Source organism: Bubalus bubalis, chromosome 8 (genome assembly GCF_019923935.1).
Source record: "Bubalus bubalis isolate 160015118507 breed Murrah chromosome 8, NDDB_SH_1, whole genome shotgun sequence".
Classification (NCBI taxonomy): domain Eukaryota; kingdom Metazoa; phylum Chordata; class Mammalia; order Artiodactyla; family Bovidae; genus Bubalus; species Bubalus bubalis.
The window spans coordinates 100,226,306-100,245,077 of NC_059164.1; the positions used below are offsets into that span (position 1 = coordinate 100,226,306).

The 18,772-nt window shown below is 35.9% G+C and overlaps 1 protein-coding gene across 2 annotated transcripts in view; it reads left to right on the plus strand.

Annotated features, from left to right (window-relative positions):
* CHRM2 (cholinergic receptor muscarinic 2) overlaps positions 1-12,440 on the plus strand; it is a 164,278-nt gene extending 151,838 nt beyond the window's left edge. For both annotated transcript variants that reach the window (XM_045166464.1, XM_006049828.4), the window contains one exon: positions 7,077-12,440. In XM_045166464.1, the coding sequence (XP_045022399.1) occupies positions 7,123-8,520 (1,398 nt within the window). In that variant the 5' untranslated portion in view covers positions 7,077-7,122 and the 3' untranslated portion in view covers positions 8,521-12,440. The remainder of the gene's footprint in view (positions 1-7,076) is intronic.
* The last annotated feature ends 6,332 nt before the right edge of the window (positions 12,441-18,772 follow it).

Consider the following 18,772-nt stretch of genomic DNA (forward strand, 5'->3'; position numbering starts at 1 on the left):
TCTGGCCTGGAGAATTCCATGGACTGAGGGACACAACTGAGCTACTTTCGCTTTCGCCCTCACACTGGCCAAAGGTAAAACTGTTCCCAGACAAACAAGGAATATTTGTAGCTGAGGCTACAGCCAGGTTCTCTGGGTTTGAATGTCGGTTTAATTCTTAATTATTTGATCCTTAGCTCAATATTTATGAAAAAGATGTATAATAAAAATAATAATTATCTCAGGAGTTGCTGTGAAGAGTAATCATACTGAATTTAATATGACTAATAACTTAATATCATTGATAATGATAATTTAGTATTACCAATACCACTATAACCCACATAATCTCCTCTCTCTTAACCTATTCCACACACACACACAATTTTCTGTTAACTATTAAGAAATGTGTTTAATTTAAACTCATTTAACAATTGTAAATATTAATAGTGTTTATTTAATGTTTAACATTTATAGATCAGAATTCAGAGACATTGTCTCACTTGACCCTTACCACAAGTCTAGAAGAAAAATAGGGTTGCTATTATTCTTGTTTGAGGAAGACAAAACAAAAAAGCACATAGCTAATAAGAGCAGAGATTAGCACCCACAACTTTGCCAAGATAATATTAAACCATGCTACATTCCTCACTGCTACATATGAGGACTCAAGTAGTGAAGCAGCCAAGGACAGAAATTTTCTTCTCCTAAGTTTTGTAGTACTTTCAGAACTTAGTCATAAACTAACATAGTAAAATGCAAATGGATTACTATATGTTTGCCATAGTAAGATATGGAGCCCTTTAAAGGTCTTCTTCATTGTTTAGAGTGTTGTGATAATGTTATTTCATCAATGATATAAAAACTGTTGCTTTAATAAAATCTTATGACGCCCCATCAGAGGTAAAAACTTTTATAGAAATGTAAACAACAGAAATGCCTAGAGCTTTACAAAAAAAGAAAGCTGTTTTCTTTCATGGAAAAGAAACAGTACTTGCTAGCTTGTGTATTATGTGGGGAGAAAGGAATGCCATTCTTCAAATACTTGTGCTTGCTTCTGAGTGAAATGTTTTCCATTTTTACATATAGCATTAGTGCATGCTCGGTTACTCAGTCCGCAGAAGGCAATGGCACCCCACTCCAGTACTCTTGCCTGGAAAATCCCATGGATGGAGGAGCCTGGTAGGCTGCAGTCCATAGAGTTGCTAAGAGTTGTATACTTTTCACTTTCATGCATTGGAGGAGGAAATGGCAACCCACTCCAGTGTTCTTGCCTGGAGAATCCCAGGGAGGGGGGAGCCTGGTGGGCTGCCGTCTCTGGGGTCGCACAGAGTCGGACACGACTGAAGGGACGCAGCAGCAGCAGCAGTTGCTCAGTCATGTCCAACTTTTTGCACCCCCATGGACTACAGCCCACCAGGCTCCTCTGTCCATGGAATTTTCCAGGCAAGAATACTGGAGTGGGTCATAAACAAGCAAATAACTCTGAAAGTTTAGAGGATATGATAGCAACTAAGTATGTTAACACTGTATGAATTTACTATGTTCTACCTGGGTAAGCATTCCAGGAGACACAAGTGGAATTTGTCTTAGTATCCTCTGTTGGATAAAGGATAGTTCTCAAGATGGGACAGAAACAGTATCCAACCAAAGGGTAAAGACATTGAATTGAGTTGCAGACATTTACTCACTGGCCTTGAAAATGAGACAATTTGCTAATCTCTTCTTATAGCCTTAGTTTACTTCTAAAGATAAAGGGGAGGATAAGACCTGTCCTGTAATTTTATATGTTTATATGTTAATACTAAGTGAGATAACATATGTTTAGAACCCTAGCATTATTTTTTTTATCAAGGTTATATTTTTTTAGTTGAAAATGTAAAGCAGGCTCATGGTAAACAATACGAACGGAAAGGAAGAGAGGAGAGAACAAATCACCAAATAAACAATATGAAAAAGGTAGAGTGAGAATATTGCAGCTTTATGTTATTATAAAGTTTTAGAATGATAATAGATATTGTTATTAGCACAAGTTATGGCAAGAAATAAATCCCTTATTCATTCTTATAGTTTCTTATTTCCATAAAATAAAAGATCAAGCTAGTTTATTTTTAAGTATTTATATATATATATATATATATATATATATATAAAATTCTCCAGAGGAAGCCACCCAAAATATTTAATTTTTTAATTTTTTATTTTTTAATTTTTTAATTTTTATTTTTTTAAATTTTATTTTATTTTTAAACTTTACATAATTGTATTAGTTTTGCCAAATATCAAAATGAATCCACCACAGGTATACCTGTGTTCCCCATCCTGCACCCTCCTCCCTCCTCCCTCCCCATACCATCTCTCTGGGTTGTCCCAGTGCACCAGCCCTAAGCATCCAGTATCGTGCATCGAACCTGGACTGGCAACTCGTTTCATACATGATATTTTACATGTTTCAATGCCATTCTCCCAAATCTTCCCACCCTCTCCCTCTCCCACAGAGTCCGTAAGACTGTTCTATATAAAACAAATATTGCTCTATGTTTTATTAGAATGAATGTGAAGAATAAAGTGTCAAAAAAGATATTGGGACAATAAATATTTGTTACTTTTCAATCAGAGTATTAAAAAATGAACATTTTGAAATGTACATATAACTCATTTCCAAAAATGTCCATGAATTTATCTAATGAATAGACAACAGCAAGTTTATAAACAAGTCAGAATTCTGATCTTACTGTTATATTATCTAATAAGGACTCATTAGAATAATGATTGGATTAGTTAAATTATTTTGTTCAAGTAAATTACATGAATAAACAACTGTATGAATAATGACCAAAAGCAGTGCTATTGAAACAATTCCACTGATTAGGTAAACAGGGCTTGAATTAACAATAACAGTTGTTGATCCTATATTAATTCAACAAACACTTTGAGCACCAGTTATGTTTGAGGCAGTGAGTTGGATAGTAGAGCTACAAAGACTCAGAAGTCAAAATTCACTGTTTTCTTAGCGAAGAAGAAAAATACATAGATGGTGTACCAGTTGGTACCATAAGGGTCAAAGGTATATACAGGGATCTGTAAAAATTGAAACCTGAAAGGCTACTAACGGTATGAAACAAAGTACTCAGCCTTTCTAGTAATCAGAGAAATAGAAATTAAGAGAAAAACAAACAAACAAACTCCATGTTGGCTTTCTGGGATTGGCAAATATTAGGACGCTGCATAATAACAATTGCTTAAAGCTTATTAAGAAATGGAACTTACCTGGTCGGAATAGGATCCCCTGCAGCTATCCAAGAGAATAATATGACTGTAGTCAGAAGAAAGCTTATACCCGTTCCTTTGTCCACTGCCTTGGTCCCTAACTTAGGCTTATATGATAGTGAAATTTGCAACTCAAGTCCATGACACAATAGGAAAATTTTAATTTCAGCACTATTTCAAGCAGTTTGAGGTTGCAACCTGCATGCCCATCATTAGAGAAATGTAGAAGAAAAGATGCTATTATTTACTTACTATGGAATTAGGAGCAATCCATTTGAAATATCTGGAGCAACATTAAAACATGATATTGAGTGAAAAATAAAAAGAAACAAAACAACATCTAGAACATAGTATCATTTAGTAAATTAAGATAATAAGGGGAGAAATGTATATTTTCTAGAGTTGCATATCTAGCCAAAGAAATAGTACAAGCAACGTGAACAATTTTGAACAAGTTCTAAAGGAGAAAAGGAGAAATGGGATGTGAGAAATAGAAATGAAAAGTAGGAAAACGTTGATAAAATTAAAATGAGGACCTTGCAGAGACTGATGAGGATGTTGGGTAAAGTCTAAGGAGTATAATCAACTCAGCTTTCCACTTGACATTCAAATAGCTCTAGACAAATAGGCGAATAAGAGTAACAGAACAGAATAAAATGATATGAAGCATGATATGGAAGCAGAGATGGGGAAAAACACAACTATTAATAGTCCAAGAGCTATCAAAAGGGTTTCATAGAGTTGATGATGCCTGAAGGCTGAATAGGAGGCAGACAAATGAGAAATGTGAGGCCGTAAAGATAAGGGGATGTGGGGGAGATGCTTTCAAGATAGGAGACCAGGATGGAAAATGGCATGAAGACGTTACATACAATGTTGTGTTTAGATAATTTCTCGTGCAATTGCCTTTAATGTGGGATATTTAGGGCTTCAGAGGTGGTGCTAGTGGTAAAAATAACCTGCCTGCCAACACAGGAGACATAAGAGACGTGGGTTTGATGCCTGGTTTGGGAAGATCCCCTGGAGGAGGGCATGGCAACGCACTCCAGTATTCTTGCCTGGAGAATCCCATGGACAGAGGAGCCTAGCGGGCTACAGTCCATAACGTCGCAAAGAATCAGACACAACTGAAGTGACTTAACACACACACACACACACACATGGGATATTTAGGGGGGTTCTGAGATACTTCTGGAAAGATGCAAGGGGGAAAGATTATAAATTTTATCGAAGACCTAATTATTTTAAGAATGCAAGTAAGTAGGACCTAATATAAGGAAATGGGACTGAAAATGCAAACAAGTTACAATTGCAAAAGATACTTAAGAGGTAGAGTTGACAGGTCATGGCTGCAAGAGGTGTGGGAGAGGGAGGAGGCCAGGAGATGGCTCAGATTTTTAACTTGATGGTAATAGGATTCACTAGAAACGAGTAAAGCAAAATATGGAGAATTTTGGAATAAAATGCAGTAAGTTCCATCCCAACAAAACTATTTTCCTTGTTAAACTTTTCAGTTTCTCAATGACTTAGAGATTAAATTCAAATTCCTTATGTCTTCCTTAAGAAATTTATGATGAGACCTCTGTCAATGAATTCTTTTAGTGTTTCTAGTTGTATTTTTTTTTTTTTGCTATAATATTTCTGAATAGACATCCTTGAGTGGACCTCTTGCATATTTTTATAACTATAGCTGAAATATAAATTCCTATATGTAGTATTCATGAGAAAAGTGTTTCTCCATTTAAAATTTTAATACATGTATTTACATTTTCAGAGATATTATATGTTTCCCTCCAAGGAAATTACCCCAATAGTCCAACCAGTAACATCCAATAATTTTAAGAAAGGCAGATGAAGAAATGGTTTCCAATGTTTGTGTTTGCATTTTTTCTTAGTCTATATTAATTTGTCTTTGGGTGACTGATTTGGGTGTCTTTCATTTTGAAGGAGCCTTAGAATGATGACTTAGCATCAGAATGGTTGGTCAAGGAATGACTAAACCAACTCCTAATGACAACATGCTTGCATTTTTAAATTGTGAGGTTGAATATCTTTTCATATGATTAAATATTAACATTTAATTTATCATTGATCTAACTGTATGTCAATGTTTTATATTGTTAGTCTTTTCATCTTTCCTTATTTCATTTCACGGCTTTTTATATTAAGGAGATTAGGTAACTTTGTAATCATGTGCTTTTACAATATTGTTTCCCAATTTTTATTTTTACTCTTCCATGCAAAAATTTCAAGTAATTTATATAATGTTTACATATATTTTCCTTATGGCCTCTGAGTTCTGGGTCTTATTTATTGAGGCCAAACTCCTCCTAAGTCACTGTTTAAAAAAAAAAAAATACTTGAAGATAACTTGCTTTCTAAGAATAATCCAATTGTTTAGATGCTATTTGTACTATGAAGGTGCTTAGCTGTTGATTTTCTACATGAGTTTCGGGGAACACCACTGTGCCATCCACATTTATTTTTAAGTAGTGGGACCTGAGTGGAGATTTCTGAATCTCAAAATGACAACAAATAATTTCTCAATAATGCTTACTTTCTGATCCACACAACTGGTTGATTTTGTCAACATGAGCTACTTTTTTCTTCAGATGTATCTCCAGAAACGTGTCATAGCTCATTTGATAAACAGCTTTCTTTCCTGTGTCCCTTATGAAAGATTGCTCAATTGTCCCCAGTCTTCAGTGGTATTATCTGAAAATGGTGAACGTGTGTTTATTTAAACACAATAGGGTTGGGCAACAGAAAGTGCACTCCAGTTTAATAATTGCTTCTTTACCAGCCCATCATGCCACCAAAGCATATGCCTCTCAGAGCCAAGGACCTTGTCTTAATCATCAAGGAATACCCAGAGTATAGCATAGTGCTTAATCCAGAGTTGCTTAATAGGAATGTGAGGACAGAGTGAATGAGTGAATGGTTGAACAAACTAAGGTTCGTAGTCTTATCTCTATCTAATATGTGACCTTGTACAAATTACTCAGTCTTTCCAGGCTTCAGTTTCCTGTTCTGCCAAACAAATCTAAATTCTAGCCTGACTGTATCAAAGATTTGCCTGAAAGAACAATAAGGTGATAGACTTGGCACTGATTTGAAAAAAATTCAAAAAATTGGTATAATCGTATCAATATACATTTAATAAATAACTTCTTTTTTTAGGATATGGAATATTGCTAACTACAAAGAAAATGCTAACTATGGGACACTAACTGCAAATGTAAAATGAAGATCAGAAAAAATAATGCTCATTGGGGGAATGCATTGGCTAATTAAGTATCATGATTATCTTTCCTTTATTATTATCATTATCAGTATTATTATGAAAAAGAGCAATCAGGTGGAAAAAGCCACACACTCAATATTGACTATAAAAATCATACATTCAATGCCTGTTTTATGCTTCCTCCACAATTTTGTCCTCCTATTGGTTTATTATTCTTTATGTCTATACCAGAAAGCCCTTGGAGCTTTGGAAAGTTTTATGTACAATTTTGGCCTGTTTAGTTCGATTCATCAATCTTATGCTCAGTTAAATTCACTTATGACAGATATTCAGTTTTAGATATGAACACATTCAAAATGTTATCATACTTCAAATACTTTGCCAGGCTGAAAGGATCTTTTGAATCCTTCATTGAAAGTTTTGCTTTTTATGCAGGGGACTGAGGTAGGTAGTCACAATAAACATGTAGGAGAAATAAGGAAGATTTTGGAGTAAAAAATATGGTTCAAAAAGGAGAAAACTGATGTATTTTAAAGCAGTGTTTATATTATGTATTTGTTAATTTTATTCTATTTCCCTACAGGTTTAAATGTTTTTTGACTACTTGGCTACTGATTAGAGAACACAAAATGAATAACTCAACAAACTCCTCTAACAATGTGGCTCTGACCAGTCCTTATAAGACATTTGAAGTGGTTTTTATTGTCCTTGTGGCTGGGTCCCTCAGTTTGGTGACCATTATTGGGAACATCCTGGTCATGGTCTCCATTAAAGTCAATCGCCACCTCCAGACCGTCAACAATTACTTTTTGTTCAGCTTGGCCTGTGCTGACCTCATCATTGGTGTTTTCTCCATGAACTTGTATACCCTTTACACTGTGATTGGCTACTGGCCTTTGGGACCTGTGGTGTGTGACCTTTGGCTTGCCCTGGACTACGTGGTCAGCAATGCCTCAGTAATGAATCTACTCATCATCAGCTTCGACAGATACTTCTGCGTCACGAAACCACTCACTTATCCCGTCAAGCGGACCACAAAAATGGCAGGTATGATGATCGCAGCTGCCTGGGTCCTCTCCTTTATCCTCTGGGCTCCAGCCATTCTCTTCTGGCAGTTCATCGTAGGGGTGAGAACCGTGGAGGATGGGGAATGCTACATCCAGTTTTTTTCCAATGCGGCTGTCACCTTTGGCACGGCCATTGCAGCCTTCTATTTGCCTGTGATCATCATGACTGTGTTATACTGGCACATTTCCCGGGCCAGTAAGAGCAGGATCAAGAAGGACAAGAAGGAGCCTGTGGCCAACCAAGATCCAGTTTCTCCAAGTCTGGTTCAAGGAAGGATAGTGAAGCCAAACAACAACAACATGCCTGGGAGTGATGATGGCTTGGAGCACAACAAAATCCAGAATGGCAAAACTCCTAGAGATGCTGTAACTGAAAACTGTGTCCAGGGGGAGGAGAAAGAGAGCTCCAACGATTCCACCTCAGTCAGTGCTGTTCCCTCTAATATGAGAGATGATGAAATAACCCAGGACGAAAACACAGTTTCCACTTCTGTGGGCCATTCCAAAGATGAGAACTCAAAGCAAACATGCATCAAAATTGTCACCAAGACCCCAAAAGGTGACCAGTGTACCCCAGCTAATACCACTGTGGAGCTAGTTGGTTCTTCAGGTCAGAATGGAGATGAAAAACAGAACATCGTTGCTCGCAAGATTGTGAAAATGACTAAGCAGCCTGCCAAAAAGAAGCCTCCTCCTTCCCGGGAAAAGAAGGTGACCAGGACGATCTTGGCTATTCTGTTGGCTTTCATCATCACTTGGGCCCCATACAATGTCATGGTGCTCATTAACACCTTTTGTGCACCCTGCATCCCCAACACAGTGTGGACAATCGGTTATTGGCTCTGTTACATCAATAGCACTATCAACCCTGCCTGCTATGCACTTTGTAATGCCACCTTCAAGAAGACCTTTAAACACCTTCTCATGTGTCATTATAAGAACATAGGCGCTACGAGGTAAAGCATCTTTGTAGAGAAGAAAGGTAGTCAAGGGGAGCCTCGTGAAAGGAAACAGAATAAAAGAGCTCCTAGTTTTCAAATCTCTGCCATTGCACTTTATAGTCTTATCGTGGAATGTGCAACTGAGGAGCCCAACAGTGACACTCTTTGGTGCCTATGCTCCAGTTTGAGAAACTTGTACCTTATAAACCCTGTCAGTTGAGGAACAATGAGACCATAAAGGAGACATGTTGAAATTGTGGATTTAAGAAGTGACCTATGCTTTCTTGTACTCTTTTGAAGAAGGGCTTCTGAATCTATAATTTTATCTCTGCACAAAAAGAATAATAACCTGGCTGTGTTTTTTCATTTTTGTGTTCCCAAGTGAAAGGCCACAGTTACAAACTAACCTGGAGACTTAAGCCATTATACGATGGGGAAGTGAAGAAACAAGATCAAAACAGGATATAGAAATGGCCTCCAGAGTGTTAAACATATATTATTCTTTTGTTATGATTTTATGTGGAGAATTGCAACATAATAAATGCTTATCTTTTTTATCTTTCCCCTTTCCCATCATAAAAAGAGAGCAAACAAAACTTAGCTAGATTACATCATTATTTTTGTCATATGGCATTGGATTTTTTACTTCCATGTTTTACACTGTGTAAGTGCAAAATCTGCAGGACTTTCACTAAATACAGAGACAGTCAGGAGAAAGCGAATTTCACCCCTGCCCACTGTGTCTTTTGCATTCTTTGGGGGTATAAAACTGTGAGGATTTAGTTCGCTTATGATTCTTTATGTAAAATATTTTCATCAATCTGGTTTTATACTAAACAAGCCCCTTATTTTAATAGAATAGCCTACCTAATATATAAACATGCTTGAGAAACCAAAGTCAATTTTTTAAAATGAGGTTTCATCAAATTCAACAATGTTCATTTTTTTTTTTAAGAGAAAGTTTACTGAGGCCAGGTGAATTTTGAGATAAGAAAATAGAAGGTTGAAAGGGCATCCTGTTTCCACCTGATCTGCCTGACCTATGTATGATGTACTAACTTGTAAAACATGAACTCTTGGCCTTTGCAAGCAGGAATAAGATGCTGCGTTATTCATCTGGAATCTTAAATAGGATTAAGTTATTCACATGACACCACTGACTTTGGGGTCAATCCCAAGAAAATAAGACTTTCTCTTCAATGCTTGATAAAGGATGATATTAAATTTATAGTCAAGTGAGATTTGTAACTGTCTTATGACCTGTGGAAGGAAAAAAAAATAGAGAACATTTACTGAAACCACATGTTTTGTATTTCTCAAATTGTCAATTCCCCCTAAAGTTTTTTAACTTCAAAATTCTGTTGATAGAAGTCGTAATCTTTATGGAAGAAAAGTCATGGATAACTAAACAGGCCAAGCAAGCACAACAGAACCTGAGAGTAGGTGGCTGCATCTGTGCCGCTTCTCACCATTTTTAAATTCTAGACCACAGAAAAATCGTATCAGGAACAATTAACCTGTCTGTGTATGATTTTTTTATTGTACCTATACCACTTCTCACCATTTTAAAATTCTAGACCATAGAAAAGTCATATCAGGAACAATTACCCTTGTCCATCTAAGACAGACATTTTTATTGGGATCCCAAATAAATATACAACTATACTGATTCAAGCGTAGTTATTTTTACCCCTCAACTTTTTTTCTTACGGTATTTCCTATAGTCTTCCAATCAGATTTTCTAAGATGGTCCAATCAATAGAAATTAAATTTATAAAACCCATTTCAAATTTCATATTTTTCATTTTAGGTTTATGGGCTCTACAATATCTTGATCAGTAGTATCCATGTGAGTTGCATGATGAATTTGTCAGTATTAGACTTTAGCACCTTAATTAGAACTTTTTTGTGTGACTTGCCTCACTGATGGCATCTCAACAATTTTGAGAGCTGAAAAAAAAAAGCACAAAGCAAATAACAACACAAAAGAACAATTAGTAAGAAGCAAAGTGCCAATAATTTTTGTACATAAGTTATCCTTTATAAAAATAACTTTCTGTTTCAATAACTTCAGTCATCCCTCCCAACGTCAGTTCATACTGGTATCTTTTTTCTACCTTAATATAAACTTTTACATTTTAAATCCATATTTATTTTTGTTTTTTCAAGTAAATGCATCAATTAAGGGGAAAGTACATCAAACAAATGTGCTGTTTGGTTTCTTGTATACAAAACAATTGACTGGCTGAATATTTCACGTATTAACTTGTGCTGTTATGATGGAGATTCAGCTTTAGTTGGGTTGAACTCTTTGGATTCAAGGATTGAGGATTCTGGATTTGGGTCTTTTTTTGTCTGCTCTAACAATCCAACTCATCATGAATCAAACTGCCTCTAACTGTCCATTGCCATTGCATCTTTTCTTTCTTCTGTTCTTGATCTTCACCATATCTACCACAACCTTATTGAAAAAGAAATCACCAAAAATTAAAGAAAGGAATTGAATATAGACTGATACATCATGGATGCTTTGTCAACTGGAATCAGAAAAAGTGACAAGAATACTGAAAATAGTAGATGATTAGAAAGATGTGGAGACTGTATCCAGAGGCTTGCATTAACTATTTACTGAGTTTGTTTATTTCAGTGGCTCCCAGCCAGGGACCATTTTGCCTCCCAGGGGACATTTAACAATGTGTGGAAACGTTTTTGGTTGTCACAACTCAAGGGAGGGCTCTTGGCATCTAGTGACTAGGCTCTGGGGATGTTACTGAACAGCTTACAATGCACAGGATAGACCCCACAACTAAGGATTTTTTTGGTACAAAATGTCAGTAGAGTCAAAGTTGAGAAATCCTGTTTTAAGGGATTCTAGAGCTTGCTTTATGTAAGTGGGAAAAGTAATCCTGTATCTCTATTAGGACATCAATGCAAATTGTTCATCTGTTTGAAAAAAGTAATTTCACCAGCCACATACCAGACACACTGTCATCCGTTGAGTCTGGTGTATTTGTAATTTACAGATAGGGAACACAGGACAAATCACCATACCATGCACACAACACATTGTTTCCAACATTTTAATGTCCAATTAGGATTGCACGGAGTCCAGTTAATTGAAGTAACTGGCTATTAAAATGGTTGCAATTAATATGGTCACTTTCTATTGGAGCTGCTGTTTTTCCTCTCAAAAACATTAAGAGCCTCTTTCAAAAACAACGTGATTCATCTCCTTTATCTTCACTGGAAAGGTAAATATCTTTCAAGAATTTCTTCTTTCCTCATAGCAATAATGTAAATATCCCAGAGTGGTCTTAAAAGAAGAGTTTAAGAATGTGAAAAAGCCAGTTCATTTCTTGAAAAAAGAAATGATTGCCTTTTTACCAGTTCATCATGAATTTAATGCCACCTCCCCAAGTGGTAGGAAAAAGTCATCAATATAGTAAGTCATGTAGGATATGCTTTTTGGTGAATGTTAAAGCTGGAGTTTCCACATACTCCTGGCTCTTTGTCCATTCACGGCTTTTTGACCCTAAAGATATGACACTGGGGGAGATGGGAGTTCAAAATGATGGCAACATACACTTAGAAATGCAATCTACTTTTATTTTCTCCTACTAGTTCGCTGGTAGCTGCCTTTCCCCCAGTTTGATAGTATCCCTTTCAACAACCACAGCACTGGTGTTGCAAATAGATTAGGGAAGCACCCAAAGCTGGATGAATTGTGCAAAGTGTATTTTCAGCATGTATATACAATACCTTGCCTCTCAAATATGCTTCTCTTAAAAGGGTGCACGCTACAGCATGAACTGTGTGCATATTTAATGTATCTTCCTGGAATATGCTGTACACTTAATATACATATTCTATAAATAAAGTAATAAAATGTATAATAGAAATCCATATTTCTGTATGCAAATAAATATATTATACACAAAATCTGAGTATGTAATATGGTGTTTGTGGCTTCAGAGTGACAAAGGTAGATTTTATACACCTAATTTTAAAAGAAAGTAGTATTTGCTTTTGAAGGGAGACATTAAAGAACAACCCAAACTCTACCTATATTACTAATATACTGTTTTATAATCTTTGAAAACATAGCACTTATTTTAAATATCTCTTGGAGGACTATATTAATAAATCTTTGCTGGTGTCACCCCATATGACAACAATGCTTTTTGCCCCTGATAGTCCTCTAACTATAATCTTCCTGGCTGTTTTGGTTCCAACAGCTGTGTTGATCTCACGTCTGATTGCCTGATGAGATTGCAGCCAGTTCATTGACATACAGCTTTGCTCTCCTCCAAATTAACTGATTTTTGTGAAATAAAAAATAATCATCCTGGGAGGAAAGGATGACCTTCAAAATGTTTTACACTTTGAAAAACAAGGAAGAATTGCACAAGCATTGTTTGTTACAAACCACTCATTTCAGTCTGGGGGCAATACAGCCTCCCATACATTAACGCCAAAAAGTTGTGATGTAGTATGATGTTGAAAGTGTCTCTAAGAAATTACAAAACATATGGTTTGTCTCTAAGTGACCTACACCTTCTCCATAGCAATTCTCATCCTTCCCTTGGTGCCCACTCAACTACCTACCCACATTCCACAGAACGTTTTCTTTGGTCCATTAGCACGGGTCCATACTTAGCAAATTTTATGACATTAAGTGATAGTGGACATGAAGTCTCAAGAGGCACTTGTATTTTAATACAAAAAGCATAAACACTGAATATTTGAAAGATTCGTATTAGCCTTTATACGCCAAGGCATGAAATGAGAAATACATTTTTCAGTAAACTCTAGTTTTCTTTGTTTTTTTTGTTTGTTTGTTTGTTTTTTCAATTTATTTATTTTTTTAATTTTATTTTATTTTTAAACTTTACATAATTGTATTAGTTTTGCCAAATATCAAAATGAATCCGCCACAGGTATACATGTGTTCCCCATCCTGAACCCTCCTCCCTCCTCCCTCGCCATTCCATTTCATGGCATTATTGGATGGCTACCCACTTCTGAAATTTTACCTTCTGTCTCACAGTGTCCACCCTTGTGAATTACTGTTTCTTATGTAAACCAAAATAATTTCTAGAAAAAAAATTGATGTTTTCTATCAATTCTCATTAACTTATTATTGTTCCAGTGAAACATTCTCATTTAATTTTTTAGAATTTGAATTGAATACTGTATTGATGAATTGTCAAATGCTCTTCCTGACTAGGTGGTTGAAAATACTGAGAGGAGAAAAACATCTTGCCATCATAATGAAGAAACTTCCACTTTATAGCATATATGTCTTTTTCAGCCAAAAATGGAAGAAGCTTAATGTGGTAAGTTGTAGAATATAGATAGATATTTATTAAGTGGTGACATTCTAGAATGCCTATTCTTTGACTTCTTAAACACATGCACAGTAAGTCATGGGAAACCATGAAGACAAACACCTTGCACCGTTTACCCAGAAGCTCATCTGAATACTTAAATTATACATTTACTGATAATGTGGATAGGTTTGAAAGTCATCTTGAAGGATTATTTTATGAGTACTGTTTTCAAGTTAGTACTATAACATAAGCGATGGTATTACTGAATAGCTCATCCACTTTTTTTTGGCCATGCTATTTAGTATACAGGATCTTAGTTCCCTGACCAAGGATCGAACCTATGCCTTCTGCATTGGGAGCATGGAGTCTTAATCCCTGAACTGCCAGGGAAGTCTGGTGTTAGTGAATAGATTGTGTCTGTGTCCAGAAAGAATTATTACGGATTGCTGAGGTGGATGATTTAAGATTTAAATCTGGATAATAGTTGGATGATTTATATATTAAAAAGTTATGATTCACTTTATCCTTAATTATCTTCAGCACAGTAAGTCTTGCTTTTCTTACTGCTCTTGTATGTAGAGTGGGTACTTAACATTTGTGATGGTATGAGTATCTTTACTAGGGTTGTATTATATTATGCCTCATGTCAGCAGTTCTCAAACTTTAGCCTGCAATAGAATCACCTGCAGATCGTTGAGCCCTCTGAGGTGTGATATGCAAATCTGGGTTTCTAATAAATTCCCAGCTGATCCTGATGAGGACTGCACTTTTAGAACAACCGACTTTTGAGTCTAATTAAAAGTTTTACCAAAGCATTATGATAACTAGCAAAGCATCTATTACTTATGGCAAAAATTTACATTTAAAACATTATCCACATGGAAGGAAAGTTTTTATTGGACATAAAGTCTATTGCCTACTTATAAATAGATTCTTCATGTTTTCTATCTCTTGAGAAACTTTGCCATGATCTTAACATCAGAGTTTTAAAATAATAATATTGATATATTCACATAAAGATAAACTAACATATCAAATCTTTAAAGATAAAAACAGCAAATGCTTGAATTCTGTGATATCTCCAATAAAAGTACTTTAGACATACACTTTATATGATGTCCTACATCATGTATTTTTGCATAGATATGTATGCAGACACATTCTCCTAAGTGTATTCAGAATAAATCATTCCATTATTACATCATTTAGAATTAATGGTAATTAATTGGCAATTTAGAAGGAATTCTTCAACCTCTGAGTTTCCCTGGTGTCTCAGCTGGTCAAGAATCTGCCTGCAATGCAGGAGACCTGGGTTCAATCCCTGGGTTGGGAAGATCCCCTGGAGAAGGGAAAGGCTAACCATTCCAGTATTCTGGCCTGGAGAATTCCATGGACCTGTATAGTCCATGGGGTCACAAAGAGTCAGACACAACTGAGCAGCTTTCACTTTCACTTTTTTTTTCTTCAACCTCTTCTTAATACACATACACAACCACACATACTCAGGCACACACACACACACACACACAATGGTACACAGATATATATACAAAAATACACATGCATACAAACATACATTTTACCTTGTACTATATATCTTGACGGTGCCCAGAGGCATAAACTTTCTGCTACTTCCAAAAGCATCTGAAACTCTGCTAGAGAAGATACTGAACCCTCAGGTCAGCCAAATGATATTGAAGAAAAAAAATCTATCTCCTCTGTGCTATGGCCAGTAAACTGAAGAATTTTCTCATAGCCTTTAGGATCTTATGAGCCTTAGCTTTGTGCCTGCCACCAATATATTCCAGTAACCTGAAAGCCATCTCTTCAGTGCATACCAGTGATTACATGGGGTCATGGTGAAAAAAGGTGCCCAAAATACACTATAGCACCTAGAAGGCATATCTACAAATACATATCTTTGTGATGGTTGCCTCCAAACAGTCTACAGCTGTACAACATGATGCTTTTAATACCGATGTGACTATCTAGAAAGCTGAGTACAAGAGAAAAAAGTGACAATTTCTCAGCACATTCCTTCCAAAATCCCTCTCAGACATTCTTTTTTAGGTTTATAGCTTTTTATACCTCTGAATGGTATAAAAACTTAGGAGTGATATTTACTTTGAATATGCAACAGATGGTCAAATATTCAAAATGTCTGTTATCCTGAAAAACAAACAAGACTGGAATGCAAATCTCATCTTCCAGGAAAAGGAAAACTATCAATCGGATTATTTTTGCTTTTCTCAGTATTATCATTATTCTGCTTATGAATAAAGAAGTACAAGAGGTCATTTAAAGGCCAGATAGTAAATGGCTGAATAAAACCATTTTACTTTTTCTAACCCTACATAGAAGTAATAATCTAAAACAATGTTTTTACTTAAGCAGAAAAAATAACCAAAAGGAATAAAATTAAGACTGAACCAAGAGCAATAAAATAAGAAATTCCAGTGAGATTTAAAAAAATCTTAACATCTAAGCTCTCTCAAAGAATAGCAATACCTATTTAATAGAAATTCTTTTATTTTCCCAAGTTCTCTGTAATTCTTAAAAAATTTTTACTTTCTTCATCTCTTTTTGATATTTTTGGTAAAGTCTTCACTAACATTGCTTTAAAAGCAATTTTTATAAATATTTTCAGAGGCAAACACAAAATTATTGTTTCCCTGGCTCTTGTTTTGATTTTTGCTGTGGTTGACATTGCTACACCAGAAAGCAAAAATAATTTTTTGAAAACTGCTGTTAATGATACATATGCTTTAAATATCAAAACAAAACAACAGAGCAAAAATATGGACAATGGGCAAAAGCATAGCTGCAAATTTTGTAAAAAATGCTTTGTAGAGGATGGTTTCCATTTGTAATTATTACTGAAAAGCATGTGGTCTTGTGGGCCCTCTCATAGCCGTTCACAAGGGGGTGGACCTGTGAAGAGGTCTGGACAGTACCTGGTTTTAAACCAGGCCCTGTGGGGATATGAGCGGACACTGCCATCAGCTGGGAACTTGTCATGATTAAGTATTGGACATAAATCTGGAAGCCTGCCAAGACTTTTGTTGAAGACAGTGTGTGAGAAGCTCTGTATGATCACAAGCTTGGGAGGACTGGGGAAGAACAAAAGTCTGATTTTAAGACATGATGAAAAAAAGCTTATGTTCAAGGTGCACATGTCTATGAGGAAGCCAATTTTAACAAATAGTTTTCCTTGACCAGGTACAGGTTAGTTTATGTAACAGGCAAACTAGGATGATATGGTTACATCAGCTTTAATGATTCCTGAAAGCCTGTCATGACAAGGGAACCTGGTATCTTTCTTGCATCCACTGCTTTGCTTTTTTATTTAAGAGTAAGAAATATAAAATTCATTAGAGAGAAATATAAACATGGTGTAGAGTCTTAGTCTTTTAAAAAAATCTTATATTAAAAAACATTTAGATGTTCTTCCTATTTTTTTGAGTGGATGATTTGTTTTGATGCTCTTAAGTATCATAAGCTGTTTGTAAATTTTGGAGACTAATCCCTTATTGGTCATGTCATTTGCAAATATTTTCTCCCAGTGTGAGGGTTGTCTTTTCATTTTGTTTATTGTTTCCTTTGCTGTGTGAAAGATTTTGAGTATAAGTGAAAATGAAGTGAAAGTCACTCAGTCAGGTCTGACTGTTTGCAACCCCATGGACTATACAGTCCATGGAATTCTCTAGGCCAAAATATTGGAGTGGGTAGCCTTTCCCTTCTCCAGGAGATCTTCCCAACCCAGGGATTGAATCCAGGTCTCTCACATTGCAAGCAGATTCTTTACCAGCTGAGCCACAAGGTCCCATTTTGTTTATTTTTGTTTTTATTTCCATGATTCTGAGAGATGGGTCGAAAAAGATGTTGCTACAATTTACATCGGAGAGCATTCTGGCTATGTCTTCCTCCAGGAGTTTTATAATGTCTGCTCTCACACTTAGGTCTTTAATCCATTTTGAGCTTATTTTTGTATGTAGTTAAGGAATGATCTAATTTAATTTTTTACATGTGGCTGTCCCATTTTCCCAGAACCATTTGTTGAAGGGACTGTCTTTCCAACATTGTGTAGGCTTGCCTCTTTTGTCATAGATTAACTGACTATAGGTGCATGGGCTTATTTCTGGGTTTTCCATCCTGTTCCATTGATCTATATGTCTACTTTTGTGCCAGTATCATATTGTTTTGATGACTGTAGCTTTGTACTATAGCCTGAAGTTAGGGAGCCTGATTCCTCCAGCTCCTTTTTTATTGTTGTTGTTGTTCTGTATTGCTTTGGCTACTTAGGGTCTTTTGTGTCTCCAAACAAATTTTGAGATTTTTTTGTTCTAGTTCTGTGAAAAATGCCATTGGTCATTTGATAGAGATTGCACTGAATCTGTAAACTGCCTTGGGTTGTATAGTCATTTTGACAATATAGTCATTTCTTTCAATCCATGAACATGATATATCTTTCCACCTGTTTATGTCTTCTTTGATTTCTTTCATCAGCATCTTATAGTTTTTGGAGAACAAATCTTTTGTCTCCTTTGATAGGTTTATTCCTAAGTATTTTATCCTTTTTGATGTGATGGTAAATGGAATTGTTTCTTGAATTTCTCTTTCTGATCTTTTGTTGTTAGTATATAGAAATGCAACAGATTTCTGTGTATTAATTTGTAACATGCAATTTTGCCAAATTCATTGAAGATCTAAATAGACATTTCTCCAAAGACATCAGATCAGATCAGATCTGTTGCTCAGTCATGTCCAACTCTTTGCAACCCCATGAATCGCAGCACACCAGGCCTCCCTGTCCATCACCAACTCCCGGATTTCACTCAGACTCACGTCCATCGAGTCAGTGATGCCGTCCAGCCATCTCATCCTCTGTCGTCCCCTTCTCCTCCTGCCCCCAATCCCTCCCAGCATCAGAGTCTTTTCCAA